The sequence below is a fragment of the Leucopleurus acutus genome (genome assembly GCF_964270905.1).
Source record: "Leucopleurus acutus genome assembly, chromosome: 11".
In the NCBI taxonomy this organism is placed as follows: Eukaryota; Metazoa; Chordata; class Mammalia; order Artiodactyla; family Delphinidae; genus Leucopleurus; species Leucopleurus acutus.
Genome location: NC_139152.1, coordinates 15996516 through 16017881, shown reverse-complemented (window position 1 = coordinate 16017881; position 21366 = coordinate 15996516). Strand labels below are relative to the sequence as shown.

General features: G+C 40.9%; 1 protein-coding gene across 2 annotated transcripts in view; it reads right to left on the bottom strand.

The window, feature by feature from the left end:
* Nucleotides 1–14758, bottom strand: part of AEBP2 (AE binding protein 2) — a gene marked incomplete at its 5' end in the record, with an annotated part of 70831 nt that extends 56073 nt beyond the window's left edge. For both annotated transcript variants that reach the window (XM_082851153.1, XM_082851152.1), the window contains one exon: nucleotides 14088–14758. In XM_082851153.1, coding sequence (XP_082707279.1) covers nucleotides 14088–14758 — 671 coding nt within the window. The remainder of the gene's footprint in view (nucleotides 1–14087) is intronic.
* Between the last annotated feature and the right edge of the window lie 6608 nt (nucleotides 14759–21366).

Here is a 21366-nt window from a genome sequence, read left to right as displayed (position 1 = left end):
AAGCTTTAAAAATGTAGTAGGAAAACAGAATGATCGAGGCATGGAGAAACTCTCTTCAGGATCTGGAAGTTACTGATTGAAGTTCCACAAAAGAACCCCCTTAATCTCTAAAGGATCGAGGCTGTTTCTGTTTTGTTTTGTTTTGGCTGCACCACGCGGCACGCAGGATCTTAGTTCCCCAACCAGGGATCGAACCCGTGCCCCCTGCAATGGAAGCAAGGAACTCTAACCACGGAACCGCCAGGGAATTCCCCAAGGCTGTTTTATTTTTGTTCTATCAGTGAAAAACACATAATCTTTAGGAAGCCTTCAGTTCATAGACTGTATTTGAATTATTATAAAATAAACATTCTCTCATTCTAACTTTTTAAGAATGGAACATGGTTCCCCATATGGACTGAAGAAAGTGCAACGAGGTACAGGGAGACAAAAATTCTACTGGTCTAAGTAAGGAACACTTAACAGGGTCAAGCGTTATAAAATTAGCTTTATTTTGTAACTGGTAATAAACTTTGGATAGATACAAGTATACTATATAGTTTTCAAAATACTTATCAAATTGTAGGTAAACATAACCACACACACAGGTTTCCTTATCTAATTATATAACAAGGTAAGCTATTATTTGGTTAAAAGGTGATGTTCCTTTCATCTATAATAAAACTGCCACTCAATACTAGAAAGATTACTCTGTGTCTCTCCCATACCTGTAATCAAAATTATTAAAATCCAGAACAGTACAAAACATGTAAGACAATCCTATATTTTTTAATTCAAAAAACTGAATCTAATTAATTCAATTAATTAAAACAAAGACCATATTCTATCATAGGCAGACTAAGGCATTTTGTGGAGACGTTAAGCCCTTATTGATGTCAAATTGTGCCAGTTGCTGGTCAACCAGTGGCAATCCTCTATTTCTGAGAAATCTGAAGTTGTATGCCTGATATGATACAACTTTGAGTGAACTCTCTATTTCAATTATCCGTACCAGTCCTCGCCTCCTTTTGTTGGAAGAGACCATGGTTTTGTGCCCTGCTCCTTATTCTAGGCATTGACAAAGGAATTAAAGGCTAAAACTGAATCCGTTAAAAGAAGAAACAGATACTTCAAGAAAACTATGAACTGCCTGCCTGTTACATCTTATGACTTTATCTTAAGGAAAAAAGGGATTATGTAACTTACTATATCAAAATTTGTATCACAAAAGTAAGGTGCTGTTTTTAAATCTGACTTCCCATTCTTTATCACAACAGCTAACAAGTACTGTTTGCTATATGCCCTGCATTGTTCTTTGCGCTTGTGTCAGACTGTATTTTCCAAAGACAGCCACCCCCATACACACAGCTTCCCACATCCTCTTCTTACAGCTTGGCATCAAGAAGTGAGGGATCTATACTACCTCCCCTTGAATCTGAGCAGTCCTAAAACTCTTGCAGAAGTGACACTGCCAGAACTTCCACAGCTGGGTCATCAAAGGCAATACAGCTCGGCCTGTCTCTCCTGGGACATACAGCTTGGGAGCCCTGAACTACTTACTTACCCTATAAAGAAATCTGGCTCCCCTGAAGCCACTGTGCTAAAAAGATCCTGTGAAGAAAGTACACAGAGCTAGAGAGAGATGCCAGGAGCTCCAGCTGTTCTAGCTCCCAGCTGTTTGAGTCTTCCCAGCTCAGGCACCACACACGTGACAGCTTCGTGAGCAGGCGAGCTTTCTGGTGACTGCAGTCCCCAGACTTTACACTGCTCCAAGCTGCCAAGCCCTGCTCGGACTGTAGATTTGTAAGCAAAATAATGTTTTAAACTACTAAATGTTGGAAGTCGATTGCCACGCAGTCATAATAACCGGAACAATGCCGGATGTGAATTAACTCATGTAACCCTTACAGCAACCAAATGAGGTAATTACTCATTATTTACTAATACTCAAGTATTAGTAGCCTCATCTTACAGATAAAAGAGACTGAGCAGATAAAAGGGACAAAAACACAAAAATTATGTGACTTGCCCAGTCACACAAGTACAAAACATTAATGCCAAACAATCTATTTGCCACATTTATACAAAAGAAAAATGAGTAAATTACTGATTTAAGAAATACTGAAATGCCGCCTATATTACATATCAAGATAACGTGACGGTTTCATCTGGTGTGCACACACAAGAAGCTGTTCCTTTGCTTTTGTACATCTACAGCACACACACACACACACACACAAAAGATATTTAGCATTGCGTGTAATGTGACTCATTTGAACAGATGAGTCGGATGGTTTTACAAGATAAACTATTAAATTTGATTTCTACAAGTCAATTAGCTCCATGAAAAAAATTAATTCAAGGTCAGTCATACAAAGCAACACTATTCTCAGGTAGAACTTGTTCCAAATTTAGAACTTAGGCCACTGAACCAGATTATGAGACAAACAATGTCAGTGTAAAATCCAGCTCCAGAATACTCCAGGAACAATGAGGGGACACTTTAGTTTTTATTTATCAAAAACAAAGAGTAAGTTATGAGATTGGTCTTAACTGGGATTAAGGAATTTAGACCACATCTGATTTCTGTAAGGCTGCCTGGTTTGGTCTTTCAAACTGCTGTGGTGCTATAGGCTTTCAGAGCTTTAAACTCAGAAACAATTAGGGGAAAAAAAAAGGAAAGATAAGTGCCCAGTTTATTGTATGTGCTATATATATGCTCAGGTCAAACCTGCCTAAGGTCTTTCCTACCCACCTAAGGTGGAAGGAATTCTGCTTCTTTATGATCTGGTTGATCTGTACTGTGAGTCACCTATAAACCTCTTACTCAGAGTAAACTCCTAAACCTAGCTAGTGCCTTGCACACAGTAAATGCTCATATAGTTTTCAGTGACAAATTTAAGTAGGCTTTTTAAGGCAAGTAAAATATATGGCTTTGTCACACTGAGATAATCATTAAAATTAATTGGAGGCACAGTAAAAATCATTAGCCAACACCAAGATATTATTATTACTATTGTTACTGTAATTATAAGCTATTATCACTGTAATTTAAAAAGCTAAATGGATTTTTCTAATCCAGAAAAAGACTACTCTCTATCCCTACAATTATTTCTCTGAATAAAGACAAAAGATTTTTCCCCAAGACCCAGCAGTATTCACCAAATTGGCCAAAAGGGACTTTATGCAACAATGATGAAATATAGTTCATGGAAAACAAGTACGTTACATTCTTCTATCACCACTATGCACTGCGCACATTATTTTCAATTTGTTTCTCATCTCTAGTCTATGCCCTTTAAGATTACTCCACCCACATTTTTCATCCAGCTTAAGAGATCAGCAAGCAATTATCTTCAAAAAGATTGTAATACTAGAAACATTCTACTTCAGTAAAACTACACTATAAGGAGTCACCTTTTACCATCTTAAAAAGGTTTCCAGAAAAACGTCTATACACAATGATGGTATATTAAAAAATCTGCTATGAAAAACAATACCCATTTTATACAGAAGCAATCACATATTCATTTCGTGTTTTTTTAAGTTAGTGTTAAATCATAAAAATGATTTTATCGGATCATTTCAGTGTACCCATATCTGACAAGAATAACTACAGTAGAGTTCAACACCTCAGAAGACAAGTTCAAATGACTGCCAACAGGAATGTAAATCACTAGAAAGGCTATTGCCCATTAATCCCACCCTCAGTACTTTAACAAGTATTTATATATTCATAATTTTGTAATGACAAAAATTTTATAGTTTAGAAATGAACTAGTAAGTGTATTTACTAAGAAATACTAATACCCTTCTGAAATCTGTGTTTTCTCTAATTGATAACACTTTATCTTTCTAGAAACTCAAAATACAAATGAAAACCAGAAAACAAGTCAAGGGCTTTGAAAAGTGTCAAAATTAAAGAAATAAAATGTCAATAAAGACTCTCTATTCCCCTAAAGACTGAATAACTATAATACTTTAAAAAATTAACTTCCGTATTTCATAGTCTTAAGAGGAATCCAGGTTACAAAGTCTAACTATATAATTACAAATGAGAATAAAGCCCAGAAATGTAACTGAACTCAAGCACCTAAGTTATTCTTTGCTAAAGGGACAGGATGAAAATTAAAACAGCCGCTAATGTAAACTACTGATATTTTAATTAAACTTCCCTGGTCAAGGCTGTTACAACAGTCCTATAGGCAATGTAAGTGTAGTAGCTAAGACCGCGTCTAGAGCCAGGACTGCCAACATTCTCCAGGAGCTGTGTGACTGTAGACGAGACAGTCTGTGCGTGCTTCCTCACCTCACTGGTCCTGTGGATGAACTTCACCGACTCCTTTCAATAAGCTCAAGTCTCAGATTCTTAAGCAAACCAGACAATCAATAGTGGGTTTTCTTCTAAAACAGTGTGTAAATACGTATTTTTCTTGAGAAACAAAATATAACTTGGGGAATCCTGCTTTTTTAAAATTATTCAAACAACCACAACTTTTTTCAAATACTGTTTTCACATATGCTGCTTAAAAGAACTGGGGGAAGAAATAAGGCATAGACTGGTTCAACTCCTTGTTTCATGCAGCCACACTAACAACAGTGAGAAAGAAGAAATATGTATCAGGTACATCCACATTCAGCTGAATTCAACCAATTAGAGAGTTACTGAATATACAGAGTGTAACAGGTGAATGCGCTACAGGTAAGCGCTGGAAGTATAAATAGGACCTGATTTTAATCTTAAAAATGTTATAGCCTGGAGAAGACAAACACAAACACAAATGGATATTTCAATGCAATGCCATAAATATGAATTAGAATTATGGTGATTTTTGAACTCAGAAGAACCTAAAGTATCTTTGAGATCCTGGATGGAGCAAAGACACACCTGCAATATTCTGGGTTTGTCTAAAGGATAGGAAACACACACAGACACACACAGACAGACAGACACACACACACACACACACACACACAGCATATATACAGAATAGGTTCCTATTCTCAGGGAGCACACATTCCAGCAAGAGAGATGAACAGTAAATACTTACTCAAATTGTGATAGGGCCAATGCAGAACTTGAGTGCGGCAATGAGCCTAACAAAGAATTGGGGACAGTCTGCCTGAGAAAATGCTCAAGGTAAGACCTGATCGTGACTAGGAGTTACAAAAACAGAAACTGGAGAACGGAAAAGAATGTGATTCACGATATGATACATATATTTATCTTCTGACTTCCATTAGAGCACTTGCCAAATCTACAGCAGATTTATCACATCTGAGCTCCAAATTTCTTTATACTGTTTAGTCCAAAACCCTCACTTTAAAGAAAGAGTCAATCTACAGCTCAGAGAAATGAAACGATTTGCCAAATATCCTGCAGGCAGTCTCTAGTAATGCCAGTACTACAATACTGATTATTCTCAATAAAGTATTCTTCCCACATTTTACACATGAAAAATGGGAAAATAAATGACACTGAATTAATTACAGCCCTAGGCCCTTTACATATTCCGTCTCATTTAACCATAACACTAAGATACTTCTTCTAGGGCTTCCCTGGTGGCACAGTGGGTAAGAATCTGCCTGCCAATGCAGGGGACACGGGTTTGATCCCTGGTCCGGGAAGATCCCACATGCCATGGAGCAACTAAGCCCGTGCACCACAACTACTGAGCCTGCGCTCTAGAGCCCACGTGCCACAACTATTGAAGCCCGCGCGCCTAGAGCCCATGATCCACAAGAGAAGCCACCACAATGAGAAGCCTGCACGTTGCAACAAAGAGCGGCCCCCACTCGATGCAACTCAAGAAAGCCCGCGTGCAGCAACAAAGACCCAATGCAGCCATACATAAATAGACAGACAGACAGATACTACTTCTATTTTAAAGGTAAGGAAACAACTTCTGAAAAGTTAAATTATAACGCCAAGTCTTTCTGACTTAGAGGTTCATGCCCTTTCACTACCCAATGTTCCTTTAGCTGTTTTAGTGATAGATGTGTCTAGAAAAATATGCAAGTACTGTTCCAGTTAAACCTTCAAGAAAAAAACTTTTTACTCAGAAATAGTAACACTATTTCTCTTATTGATCACTCAGGAAATTAGCTTTTCTTTCCTTTAATTCAGTTTCCCAAGCATGACTTTTTCCCCAACTTCTACCCCAGCTCGAGTCTCTTTATTTCACACCTGTACTACTCCTACCACCTCCTAAATGGTCTCCCAGCTCCCAAGCTTTCCTTCTCTACCTCTGCCACATGTGATTGCTTTTCCGGTAACACAAGTTTCATCACTCATTCAAAATATATTTTAAAATACCTAAAATGATTGTCAAGCACTGTGCCAGGTACTGCAGATAGTGCAATGTTCAAAACAGATGTAGTTTCTATTCTCAAGGAGCTCATATTCTAGGAAGAGAGATGAACAGTAAATAATTACTCAAACTGTGATAAAGGCAATGCAGAACTTGAAGGGCTAGCAATGTGTCCAACAAAGAATCAGGGATAGTTTGCCTGAGAAAATGTTCAAGTTAAGACCTGATCATGACTAGGAGTTACAAACACAGAAGTTGGGGAGAGGCAAAGAATCCAATTCACAAGCCTATAGAGAGAAAGATGGGCAAATTTGTGTTTGCATGAAAGGTCACATTTTAGTCATTAATTCTTATTTCCCTGTTCCAATGTGGATCCTCTAATCTAGGCAGAAAGTTTTCTGAATATGCTAGGCTCTTTCCTTCCTATGTTTCATTTCGGCTTCCTAGAAATTTCTTTTCATCACTCAACTAACCCTAAAATCCAGTCCCTCTCCCATCAAAACTTTAGTCATCGACTATAATACTCCACAGTTTTAATTTTAACGCACTGTGTCACAAACAATTTACAGGAAAACTAGAAAACAATGGAATCACCTTTTTAGTCTTCTCTTTAAAAACTATCTGGGGATGCACATTTTTCTTATCACTAAACAGGGTTAAATGCTAACCATCAGTAAATGCTCAAAAATGACTTTTTAAAAAAATTTATTTATTTATTTTTGGCTGCATTGGGTCTTTGGTGCTGCGCACAGGTTTTTTCTAGCTGCAGCGAGCAGGGGCTACTCTTTGTTGCGGTGTGCGGGCTTTTCTCCACGGTGGCCTCTCTTGTCGCGCGGAGCATGGGCTCTCGGCACACGGAAATCAAGGCTGTGGCACGCAGGCTAAGTAGTGGTGGCTCGCAGGCTCTAGAGCGCAGGCTCAGTAGTTGTGGCGCACAGGCTTAGTTGCTCCACGGCATGTGGGATCTTCCCAGATCAGGAATCGAACCCGTGTCCCCTGCACTGGCAGGCGGATTCTTAACCAATGCGCAACCAGGGAAGCCCAAAAATGATTTTTTAAACATCTAAACATCTACCTGATCTCCTATCCATGCCCAAAATTGTCCGTTTAGTTCTAAGGTCAATATCACTATTACTTTCACAAATGTATACTATCAGTCATAAAAATGAACTCAATATGCGGTTAGATAACTGGAGATCCATTACCATTACTAGAAAACATATCCCAAAACCTTTTAGTAATAGATCAGCAGCATTACTTACATATTAAAAACTATTAAAAACAAAAGGTATTAAGAGGCCTTTTAGGTCAACCATATATGTTAAAGAAAATGATTAAAATGTAGATTTTGTAATGAAATATTTTGGTATAGCGTATCCTTTTGCAAGTTTCTGCAGCACTCATTTACAGATATTTGCCACACATTTAACAGCTGGTACAGTACTTTTGGCATTTCAGATCTTAAACTGCTTCAACCAAAGACCAGTGCTAGCTTGACTATTATCAGCTCTTGTTCACAGTCTGTCTCCCCCACCCATGAGGTCAGGTGCTTTGTTTTACTCACTGCTGTGTACCCAACACCTAGAATAGTACCTGGCACATAACGGGGGTTCTGTGTACATCTGTGGAATAAATACCTATCACATAATACATGCTTAGTAAATTGTGTGCGAAATACTGTACATGTAATCCCCATAGCTATCTTACAGGATAGGAACTATTACTGTCCCCCTTCTGCAGATAAGAAACCTGAAGTAGTAGAAAGCCATTAAATAACTTAAATGACTGTCCCACGGTCACCCAGCTTCAGTGAGAGCCAGAATTCAAATCCAAACATTCTGGCTCATCTTGTACTCTTAACAACTTCTCTCCTTAACTTCAAATTTTCCATGTACCTTTGATAGAATGTTGGGCATTTTTGTACAATAAATGCTTCTAAACAATGGTTTAAAAAAAAAAAACCTCGGGTGACTATCCACTTCAGATTTTCCATCCTTATACTTACTTTTAAAATAAGCTTTTTACAGAAATTTACAATTTCAAAGTTGTCCAATCATTTAAAAAGTATTTATTATGCACCTCTGGATCACCTCTAAATTGGTAGTTCTTAACTTAGACCAAACCCTTTTTTTTTTTTTTTTTTTTTTGCGGTACGTGGACCTCTCACCACTGCGGCCTCTCCTGTCGTGGAGCACAGACTGCGGACGCGCAGGCTCAGCGGCCATGGCTCACGGGCCCAGCCTCTCCGTGGCATGTGGGATCTTCCTGGACCGGGGCACGTGTCCCCTGAATCAGCAGGCGGACTCCCAACCACTGCTCCACCAGGGAAGCCCTACACCAAACCCTTTTAAGACTCTGAGAAAAACTGCTGACATCTTCTCAGAGAAACGCCCACATAAAATTTTGCATACGACCTCAAAGGCCTTACTAGAGTACACCCCCAGAGAAAAGCTGGCCTTAAACTCACTATACTAAATACAATGATCCAGCCAAAGGCACCAATTCCTGGCCCTCACTTTATAGTCTTCTTTATACAAATTCTACTGCAGGTATTTCAATTTAATTCTAATAATTGAGTACTCACCATATGCAGGTACTGTGCTAGATACTACAAAGATATAAATGAGCTAAACTACCCCTGCTCTCAAAACTACCATGCTACAACAAAAAGGATGAAGCAAGCATTCAAGGGCTTTGAACAACGTGGATTCTTCCAAGCGGTCCACAGGGCTCCTTAACAGAAGTTCACGTGGACCTTAAAACACCTTCATGGTTAAACCTAACCCTGTCGTCTTGCAGTTGAGGAACTAAGGGTCAAAGATATTACTTAAAATCATAATGTAAGTAGCAATGCTAAAATCAGAATTGTGTCCTTTGACTTTTTTTTTTTTTTTTTTTTTTGTGGTACGCGGGCCTCTCACTGCTGTGGCCTCTCCCATTGCGGAGCACAGGCTCCGGACGTGCAGGCTCAGCGGCCATGGCTCACGGGCCCAGCCGCTCTGCGGCATGTGGGATCCTCCCAGACCAGGGCACGAACCCGTGTCCCCTGCATCGGCAGGCGGACTCTCAACCACTGCGCCACCAGGGAAGCCCCTGTCCTTTGACTGTTGATTACAGGCTCTTTATACTGCAATTTCTACATCCCTACATAACAAAGCCAGAAATTGAAATGAAAAAATAAAGGAGAAATACAAATACAGTAATTAAAAAGAAAAAATTAAAATCAAGTTTAGTAAGACCAGGAAAGAATTTGTTGTGGCATTTTGATGGGTTTTGAAAGGTTGTCTCAGTCAACAAAAATCTGAAGCATTTGTTATGTATCACAGTATGAATAAAAAGAAAAGTAGGAAAAATGTATCTGCTAAGTGAAGATGTATGAAGAATAAATATGTGAGCAGGTATATTTAGGTCATAAAATCCTTGGCTCTCTTTCTCTCAGATGACTTGCTCTGGGGGAAACTAGTTGCTGTGTCCTAAGAACACAAAAACAGCCTTATGGAGATACTGACCTGGTGAGTAACTGAGGCCTCCTGCCAAAAGGTACATTAAGTGAGCTGATTTCCAGCCCCAGCCCAGCCTTCAGATGACTGCAGTGCTGGCTAGCACTTTTGCTGCAACAGCAGACTCTGAGCCAGAACCACCGAGCTAAGCCTCTCCATTCTTGACTTTCAGAAACCACATGTGATACCAAATGTTTAAGTTGCTAAATTTGGGGGATATATCTGTTACACAGCAATAAATAGCTAATACAACAGGCAAGGTGTGACATCTCTAACTTTGTTTAGAGTCAATAAAGTTTTGTGCTAGGAATTATGGCAAAACCACACTTTGGAATTAAAAGTTTCAGAGCAATATACAAGATGGATGAACTGGGAAGCATTTTGTCTTCCTGTATCCCACAATATCCAGTAGAGTCCTTCCTGCACACAGTAAATACCTATGCTTGGTAACAAACTAGATTACACACAAGATTTCCTAACTGATCCAATGCAATAGTCTCAATGTTTCTTAAAAGTAAAATGACCCCTTAGAATCTCTCCATGTAAGTTCAATCCTGAAACCTGTGGTTTTACTGTTGTTTACTTTTTAGCACAGAGCCGTACCTTTCTTAACTGAGAATTACAATCTGTAATCAATGACAACTGAGACCTGTTATAGAAGCTCTTCCCTAAATTTAGTCAAAATTAAAAGGTAGCTTAAAACAGGGATTCTGGAGAGACTATGAACAGCTGCTTCAGAGTTGAAAAGTGAATGGTGAAAAGCAGTTCCTTCATGAAATACGAGCAAAATCTTACCTCTTATAAAAGTATTTTATTGCCTCAACCGTACAGAGCCTTAATAGGTCTTGATGATAACCTCAACATGCAGCCTTCTAATATTAACCCGATTTAAAAGTTTAGCCTCCATACTAGAAAAAGATCTTCCTAATCATATTACTGGGAAAGTGCAAAACATAACCCTGTTTTCCCAGTGTCAAAACAACCTTAATTATACCTCAAAGTTTGCAACCCATTAGGTTGGTAATCCAAATTTTAATCCACAAAACAGTAAGGGCCTGTAGTCTTTGCTTATCATTAAGTTTCATACTAAATGCCCTTCCCTATCACCCCAACCTTATGCACGCACTCTTCACCTGACACTTGGATTTACCCAGAAAGTCTGATAAAAGTGGCTTTTTCAAAATAAGTCGTATCTTATATTCTAGATGGGAGGGGGGAACCGTAATAGAGACAAATAACCACAAAACAGAGGCTGTTATTATCAATTCGCTTATACAGATAAGCAACTGAAGAGTATTTTAATGTATAATCTGATTCAACAGGTAGAACTAATTTCTACACTAAAAATATTTCAGAGGCATTCTAAAATTCTATTTAAAAGTCAACTTAGCCTCTGAAATTAACTTAAAAAGGTGGTAACTTTTTAAAAGGTACTTAAGCTTAGATTCAAAGTAAAATAAAATAAAAGCTGATTTTTAGTGGCCTCACGCAGCTAAATATTCCCCTCAAAGAAAATCCCATTATCTTTATAACCAAACTAAAAGGAAACTACACATTAACTTTAAGGTTTTCTAACTTTACCACAATAAATACACCAATACATTTAGGCTGGTTCTGAATAACTTTCTCCTGGGAAAAACAATGTTTTTGGTACCAAGTGTGATTTAATCATTTTATAAATTAATCACTTTCACAACACTTCGAATACGTTTTGTAAACTGACTCCTTGGATCACAAGCTTTAATATCCAAATCTTTAAAGTTAATTCTTTCTTAAAACGGAACACTTACAGTTAAAAATATTTAAGATAATTTCAACAACTTACAAAGTATGTTAGATAAACTCAAAAGTATAAACTAATTTCAAACTGAAAGAAAAACTCAACTGGCATTCTAAGAGAAAGAGTAAATTCTAATGATAATAAAATTCTTGCAATAGGATGCCTCATGTTTCTAAAAAGCACTTTAAAACCACAATATCCTCCCATCAGTTACAAATATAAAGACTTCCTACCGTGAAATCAATCTATAAAATCCGTAGATTGATGTAATCTGCAGGACAGTTTATAAGAATTATGAATCCTCTGCAAATTTAAGAAAAAAACTTTAAAAAAACTCAAAAGCATAAAAGGGGGAGTTTCAAAATTAAGATTATCAAGACCACAACCAGTTTCACTAGTCACATAAGGTTTTTTCATACAAGTGATAAATTTATTACCCTGTAATGGTAAGATGATTACAGTGTTTTGTAGTCTCTAATGTTTAAGCATCAAGAAAAGCAAGTACATTTGGTTATCAGGTTTTAACCTTATTTGGCACCAATATCTTACTCCTTACTCTGAAATATGATGTAAAAATTACATATTCAAGTGAATATCTAATAAAAATGAAGTCAAAACTCCACTTCCTGAAATACTGCTTGGCCAATTACTATCTCCTAAAAGGACTAGTAGACAGATATTAACTAAAAAAAAAACAAAACAAAACACCAAATACCTGGCACATCCTGCTTGTAGCTATTTAAAGTGAATTATTCTAACTCTTGTGAAGTGGAAATAGCAGAGAACCTTTGTTCAGATCCAGCTCCACCACTTCCATTCTATACTTATTGTTTTGAGTAAGACACTCAACTTGCTTCTTCATCTGTTAAATGGAAGTCAAAATAATACCTACCTTGCGCCAGAGTTGTGGAAATGAAATGATTAAGGCATTTAAATCGTGCAGTGCTAGGCAAGTGTGTTTCATGGGTGTATGTGTATACTAGGTACATGGAACAATTGTGGTAGATGCTGACTGTATAAATTAATGTCAACTTTCAAATATCTACTGGTACCGAAGAAGGAGTATACAGTAAAATGATAAATGACATATGCTTCATTGTGCAGTTCACATCAATTTTTAATTTTCTTGAAGACATTCTCATTCCTGCCATGCCTGTATAGTTCAGGACAATTTTTCCAAGGTTTGCACTCTCTACTTCACCCCACTCAAGATGTTTCCTTAACTAGACATTAGAGTAAATGTCAAACAGAATTTGATGCTGTATTTTCAAAATATTTAGAGCTGTGAATTCCTTATAACACTAAATATAAGCCATTGTGTTTATTTTTATGTTAACAATAGAATTCCTAGAACTTTAGAATACTTTAACTTTTAAATCCAAGTCAATAAAGATTGTTAAAAATTCTACTGCTCATCAAAACATTAGCAGATGGTCAAAATAACTAATATACTTTAGATGCATTATAATACGCATGACATGGTTCTCTCTCTTTAAAAAAGTACATTAAAAGCCAATTAGTTAAAGTACGAAGTTTTCCAGGGATCAAAAGTAATGATAGTAACAACTGAAACATACCATAACAATAAACTTCTTAATGTCCCGAAAAAATGAAGCGCATTTTTGTCAGTCTCCACATTCTTTCTAAGAAGCTTTAGAAAAATGCTACTAATCCCTTCAGAGATCTCGCCAAAACATGACTTTAAATATTATCATCTAAAATCATGACTCTCAGGTTGAAGCATTACTGTATAAAGATTTTAAAACGCATACTGACATGCTGTACCTTAAGACTGCATTTTGTTACAATTCCAACTCTCTTCGATTCCGCAAAGTTATTTTAAAGGACACTAATTCATTATTCTTTTACACAACGATTTATACGTTTTTAAAACTTTCTCCCCAATTTGATCACCAACGAAATATAAGTTACTAAAATCACTTTGGAGACCATGTTAATGACCACACATGAGGAATTCTGGAAGCTCTGATTAAATATAAAAGAATAGTCTTCACTTTTCTAAGTAAAGGAAAGTGATGGTTGGGGGTCTCCTCCCTGAACAAGGAAGTTCTGTTACATCCAGGCGAAACCAGCCATGTTGGAAAACACTTGTCAATTACGGTTCTGACAAGTATTCGCGAACACGGCTGGATGAAGCTAACCTTGTGTACCGAGGTGCGTACATCAAGGCCCTCTTCGGCTCCGCCACAGGATCTGGGCCTACTTTGGGGATTGTTTCCGAGTTGGAGCCGTCCTTCGGTCCGTACGGAGTGCAGAGCCGAGGGGAAAGAGGGCGGGGAAAGGAGAGTTGGGGGGAAAAGGGTTTGAGAGTTGGAAGCCGCTATCCGCAGCGAGAGGGGCGCGGCGGCCGGCAGAGGTTTCCGAGTTGAGAGCCGGGGGGAGGGGCCGAGGATTCGGGGAGCAGGGGGATCTCAGCAAAAAGTCCCCTCGGGCCCCTCCGAGGGGCCTAGGAGCGCAAGAGGAGGAAAGGAAGGGGAAACGCTTCCGTGCACTGACCTGTCCTCGGAGTCCATGCGGCTCAGGGGTTCCCCATCCGACGACATCTCCAAGCTGCCTCGCCGGCCCGCGGAGGTCGCGCTGCTTCCGCCTCCCCCGGTCCCGTAGCCCTCATCGCCGCCGCTGGAAACGACGCTGCTGCTGCTGCTGCCGCCCCCGCCGCCTCCCTGGCTGCCCCGCGGTCCCTTGGGCTCCTCCAGGCCCTCCTTGCCGTCCCCATCCCCGCTGCTGCTGCTGGCGGCACCGGGGCTCAGCGAGCGCGTCTCGTCGCTGCTGCTCCCGCCGCTGCTGCCCACCAGGCTCTCGGCGCTGCTCTCCTCCTCGCCCCCGCCGCTGCTGCTGCTCTCGTCCTCCTCCTCCTCGTCCTCCTCCTCGTCCTCCTCCTCCCCGGCCTGGCTGGCGCTCTCGGGGCTCGGCTCCGACATCGTCTCCGCCTCGCCGCCCCCCACTCCGCCGCCGCCTCCACCGCCCCCACCGCCGCCGCCGCCGTTCAGCAGCAGCGCCGCCACCGCCTCGGCCTCCGCCTCTTCTTCCTCCTCCTCTTCCTCCTCCTCCTCCTCCTCTGGCGGCTCAGCCCGACCCCGCGCCGCCGGGCCGGGGCTGCCAGGGGGCAGAGGGCTCAGGCGGGAGAGCTCCTCCAGGTCGGCCATGTCGGTGATAGCGGCGGCCATGGCGGCGCCTGCTCCTCCTCCTCCTCCTCCCCGCCGCCGCCGCCGCCTCCCTCTCTGGACTCTCGCTCCCGTGCCCCCTCCCGAACGCCCAAAACTCCGCCGACGCCGCTGCAGACCAGGAGGAGGGCCCGCGAGCTGCGTCAGCCTGCACACGCGCTACGGAGCCCGCGCGGGGACAGGCGCGCGACTGCGCGCACTCACGGGGAGACGGCTGCGCGCCTGCGCGGCGGCACGCGGTGGCACCTCCCCCCCCCACCCCCGGCCGCGGATTCCGCGCCCCCGCTGGTCCCTGCCCGGCCTCCGCCCCGACCCGCCGAGGACTCAGAGTTTCCGCGGGGCCTTCCCACGGCTTCCCTGCCCGCGCGGCGGGCGGGACACGCGGAACGAAAACCTGAGCGCTAGCCGGCGATTCTAACAGCCCTCCGAGGTCTCAAGATAAAGTCATTCATTCCGGGGGGTGTTTGGGGAGTCCCCGAAGCACAGGCGCTGAGCTAAGAATCGAACAAGTCCCTGGGCTTCTGAGAGCTGACAGTCTACGAGGAGAGGCGATTAAAATGAGTAAAAATCAATAATACAGTGCGAGGTACTGAGTCCATACGCGCGACATAGAGCCACAGGTTATCATCTAACCTGCGTTCGAATAACCCGAGGAATGGTTAAATCACAGTCTCAGAGCAAACGTGTGTTCAAGATCTTCAAACTTTTTAGCTCCTGAGCCCTCCAAAATGATTTTGTACATCCTTATACGGTTTAAAGTGACATCCACATTTTTTCCAGCTTATGTTTTATAACTGTCACACTATTTTAAACGTAGCCAATGAACCCTAAATACCATAGGGATTTAACACCCACCAATATACACTTTTTAGAATCCGATCTCTGTTATGCTTGGGCAATTTCCATCCTTTATCTTCTGGGACTCATGTACATTTTACATCCTGTCCTGAATTTTATCTTAATAATATATTTTATATTCGAACTGTTTTATTGATCATCTTATATTTCCTTGTAACAAAAATGTGTACAGAAATTGAAATTTAACGGTTGTTTTTAAATCTCCTGTGATCATAACACTCTTAAGTCTTATTATTTCAACTGATCAAAACAAATATATTTCAAAATATAAATATTAAACACAAAAGTAAAGTTTTGTTGGCAATGCACCTCACAAAGATGGAATTGAATACTTTTTTAAACTAGATTATTTATCAGTGGATGAGTATTTCTAGAATGAGAACGAGCTGCTTCAATTCTATTCCAAGCTTACAATTCCATGGATGTAAGCACTGAGAAAACTTGTTCACATAAATAAGTACATGAGAATTAATGGAGTTTTGTTACAGCAATGCAACTCAATTCTTTGAACTCTTTCCAAATTATATGCCCCCAAAAGTCACACAAAGATCTAACAAGAAAAAAATACTTTTAATGGTCTATCTGCTGACAACACAGACTAGATTCTCTTTCAACTTTGTTGAAAGCAAGTAACTGAAAACCACCTGACTTGTAAAAGGATGTGTTACTCATTCTCATTCACCAGTCAATAGTTCCTTTTTCGGTGTTGTGGAGGTTTTTGCATCCCCGGGGTACAGCACCTTAGGAAGATGTGAGGTGGGGCAGAATTATGCCTTTTTTTTGTAAAGTAGGGGAGGGGCAATTGGGATAAGGGAAGCTGCAAAGGAGCCCACATTACCCTCTGACCCCAGAGCACATTTTCCGGCAGATCCTTTCAGGTAAAAGGGAAGTGAGAATCAGAGAACGGATTGCCTGAAACAGGCTCGTTGCTCAAACACATCTTAGAAAGTCTTCATACACCATGGATACCCCAGTATTATGTCTATTGCCTTAGGCCTTTGGACAGCTGTTATATGTTCCATATGTTGCCTCAAGGGAAAGCAAAAATAAAAATAAGAAATAATAGTATGGGGCATTATGGCTTACAGATACCTTTCACACACACATACAATGCAAAATGCTAATTGCAAATACGTTAACCTCAAAGCCACTCTTTGAGATAGACTAGGAAGGTATTATCTTTCTGTGTTGTCAGTTAAGAACTATTAGAGGGATGTCCCTAGCAGTCCACTGTTTAGGACTCCACGCTTCCACTGCAGGGGGCACAGGTTTGATCCCTGGTCTGGGAACCAAGATCCCATGCGGCGAAGTGAGGCCAAAAAGAAAAAAAAAGAACTATGAGAGAGTTTAGCTAAAAAGTGTGTATTAAGTGTATGTGCCAAGCACTGTAAGAAGCCCTAGAGATTTTGGCTGAGTTTGGCTGAGTTATTTAAGGAAAACTTAACGAAGAATGTAGGATTTGAACAGCTGTGTATGTAAGATATACTACATTTAAGTTTAAGTCATTTGAGCTGGATCTTGAAGAGTGAATAGACTAGAATTCTGTGTGAGGGGGAATTCTAGGACTGAGAAGCAATAACACTGGAAAAGCATAAAAATTTAATTTGTGACTGTTAATTAACCATGAGAAAACGAAGCTAAAAAGCTGAAAAAGAGTTCAAGATGAGATTACAGAAAATCTTGAATAAAAAGATTGACTTTGAAAGATGACAGGTGTATTTATATACCACAGTGTGTGTGTGTGTGTGTGTGTGTGTGTGTGTGTGTGTGTGTGTGTATTTAGAAAAAATATTTTTTAAAGGTGTGCCATGATTAAAGTTATAAGGGTATGTAAGGGTATGTTATAGATGATATGGAGAAAAATGTGAAAAGACTGAAAGGCGAATGGAGATTAGACACGTGGAAATGGCAGGTATCAAAGCCACAAATGAATGCTCCGACTGCAGTATTTATACTTGAATATGAAAACGAGCTATCTTAGAACTGGCTTTTTGAAGAAAAGTGAGTTTCCCATCACTGGAGAGGTTTTTTGTTGGTTTTTTTTTTAATTGCAAATTTTCTGAAAATTTGAAAGAATTGGATAATAAACACCTATACACCCGCCTAGATTCATCAATTACTAACATTTTGCCACATTTGCACAGTCTGTGTCCCTCTGTCTCTGTTTCTTTCTCTATGTCCCCTCCCTCTCCCTCCCCCCTTTCCCTTTCTCGCTCTCCCTCTTGGTTTAGTTGCAGACATCATTACTCTGCATGCATCTCCTTAGAACAAGGCCACTCTCGTACATAACCACAGTGTCACAATGTCATTATCGCATTCAGTGAAGTGTCTGACTAAAGGCAGGACCTCTGGGTGATAGAATTTTTTCAGGTGACATCAGGTGAGAGGTTGGATGAAATGCAAGCAGTGTGGTCTGCAGACCAGTGCCCATCCACCCCCTGTTACCAGCCTGCAGCTAGATACATGCTGAAATTAGCTTCAGGAAACTTTAACAACATGGTAGAGTAATTTTACATCTGCTGAACCTAATAATAAAAAATGGAGGCTTATTTTTTTATGTCATCAGTTTATTTTTTATCTTATAATTCTGGTAATTCACTTTTTTAAAATTTATTATCTTATTTATTTGGTTGTGCCAGGTCTTAGTTGCCGCTCACAGGCTCCTTAGTTGCGGCAGGCGGGCTCCTTATTTGCAGCATGCATGTGGGATCTAGTTCCCTGACCAGGGATCGAACCCAGGCCCCCTTCATTGGGAGCGGGAGTCTTAACCACTGTGCCACCAGGCAAGTCCCATCTGGTAATTCACTTTTATTGTATTTTTCAAAAGCCTCAGTCCACTGGTAAGTAAAAAACTGATCCTTCAGTTGAGAATCACTGTTCTATTTCCCTCCTGCCTGCTTGGAGAGTATGTGATTCTATGCATAATTATAAGTTACCCAATAATACACCATTGCATAAGAGCTATTTGATTAGGAATAGTATTCAAACTCATCAACCACAGCACCAATGGGTCAAACTAGCAACAATAACTTGAATTTTACTGGCGCTTCTACCTACCAAGTCTGCTAACACAGGCAGGTCATTGCCAGTTTTCGGGGAGCCCCTGGGGTAGGAGGATCTCTGCTCACCCAGTGGCCCCCTCCCCTGCTCTGCTCCTACCAGACACTGCAGGCTCCTCCTACCGGGGCCTGTGATACAAACAAAACAGCCAAAGCCATGGTGTAGCCTGAAGAAATGGAGATCGCTGTGTTGACCTCTTTTAGGGGAAGCCCAGAGCAGACTGCTTGGCCCAATATCATATACGATTTTCAATGAAACAGGTCTTTATGGTATTACTCAGAGCTCTGTCTCTCCTAGGAACCCAGACATGCTTTCATGGGCCTAGACTGGTGATGGATTTGAGTAACAGCTACCCCAAGCTGCATTTATTACTCCCCATCCAATGACTAAGTCTTTCTTATAGGGCTTCTCTGTCTAATTCTCTTTTCCACGAACATGAGTCCTGTTCAAGGAAGCAGTCTCAGCCCCCAGGCCAGCAGGTTTCTTTCAGCCCTGCCTCACCAGTTTGCCAGACATGCCGAGACATGCTTGAACCCCAGCATCAGACCCAGCTTAGATTCAGGCTGAGATTCCTGCTATACTACATGTACGATACTTCTGAAAAATTCTCTAAAATATGCAGCCATAGCAGGTTTTGCACCTTTATTTGAGGTTCCTCATTCTGCTTGTTGACACTGCCATGGTGAACAGAATCAGTAGCAGTGTAATGACCTCATTCTCTGATTGACTTGACATCTAAAGAAAGTACATGTGAAAAGAGAGAACATCTTACTGAAAGATGGAATGATAGGATCTTAAAGCTGGAAAAGAACTAGAAAGCTGATGAAAGCTTCCCCAATCTGTAGATTGTCATCCAACAAAAATACAACCAACTAATTATTACGTCTGTTTGCTTGTTTTTTAAATAGAAGAAGTATCTTACATCTACTGTAGCACTTTCTGGTTTCTAAAGCATTGTAGCATCCCTCATCTCATCGAACTGGAGAGGCTGTGTGGTGCAGTGTTAAAAGCATGAGCTCTGGGGGCTTCCCTGGTAGCGCAGTGGTTAAGAATCCGCCTGCTAATGCAGGGGACACGGGTGCGGTGCGAGCCCTGGTCTGGGAAGATCTCACATGCCACGGGGCAACTAATCCCGAAGGCCACAACCACTGAGCCTGTGCTCTAGAGCCCATGCTCCGCAGCAAGAGAAGCCACCGCAATGAGAAGCCCACGCATGGCAACAAAGAACCAACACAGCCAAAAATAAATAAAAATAAAATAAATTTATTTTTTTAAAAAAAAGCATGAGCTCTGGGGCCAAACTGCCTGGGTTCAAGTCCTGTTTCTTCCCTTTACACTTGTGACCTTGGGCAACTCACTTCTGTTCTCTGATCTGTAAAAGGAGGTTGATAATAGTATCTCCCTCGGGGTTGTTGTAAAGATCAAAAGCTGAGTATCCCTAAGGGGCTCAGAAGAGCACATGTTAGTTACCATCATTATCATCTGTCAGCATCACCTTCTTCATGATTAGTTTTTGAGTTAAAGTTTCTGTCCTCAGTAGGACCATTTTAAGACGTAACTGCTTTGGCTGGTAACTTTCGACAATAAGGACATCATAAGCATGTCTGGTATTGTGAATAGTTTCTAATTTTGAATTTAGTAAACTGCTTTTTCTATAAACTAGCAATGAAAGGATAAGCAAAATGTGAAAAGTGAATAACATAAATACCATAGTTTGTTTTTTTTTAAATGACAACTTAGTTTTCACTCAAATGAACGGACCTTTACTTTACATCTTAACCCATCAGTGTCGATTTCTTACTCTGTCTTCAATCCCACCCTCTCCACTGACTCTTTCTTTTCAGTTCATGAACACGATCAGGTCTTTTCATCCTTGTAAGTATTGATTCTGTTTTCATCTAAACTTCTAAAAATATGAACAAGGGCTTCCCTGGTGGCGCAGCGGTTGAGAGTCCGCCTGCCGATGCAGGGGACACGGGTTCGTGCCCCGGTCTGGGAGGATATCACATGCCGCGGAGCAGCTGGGCCCGTGAGCCATGGCCGCTGAACCTGCGCGTCCGGAGCCTGTGCTCCGCAATGGGAGAGGCCACAACAGCGAAAGGCCCGCGTACCGCAAAAAACAAACAAACAAACAAAATAAAAATATGAACAAGAGTTGCTTGTTGTACTCTCTTACCCCCCATATATTGTCCCTCTACTGCAACATGATATCCAACCCCACTACATTTTTGAAAACTACTCTCAGTAAAATCATTAATTGCCAAACCTAGGGGATACTCTTCAGTTCTTGGCTTACAACTTTGCTATCACACTACGATGAAAATAAGTCTCAGGTCAAGTTCTGCGTTGTGCACTTTGTGGCATATTCTCCTCTTCTCTCTTGAATTCTACGATGCCACACTTATCTATGATAGATTGCCAATACCTTTCATCGTTTCTTCTTGATCTCCTGTTCTTTAAATGTTGGCTCCCAAGTCTATATACTTGGCCAAGTCTCTTCTTGTTCTACAGTCTTCCTGGTAAATAACATCCAGTCTCCCGATTCTGATCCCTTGTTGATGAATCTTGAGAGCCTCCCAGATTCATCCTCCACATGGCTGGAGAGCACCAATGCCTCCCTACAACAGAGGATCCCTCATTTATACAGCACCAATATAAAAACTTGTCTGTGTGTCTGTCCCACAGTCTTCTCA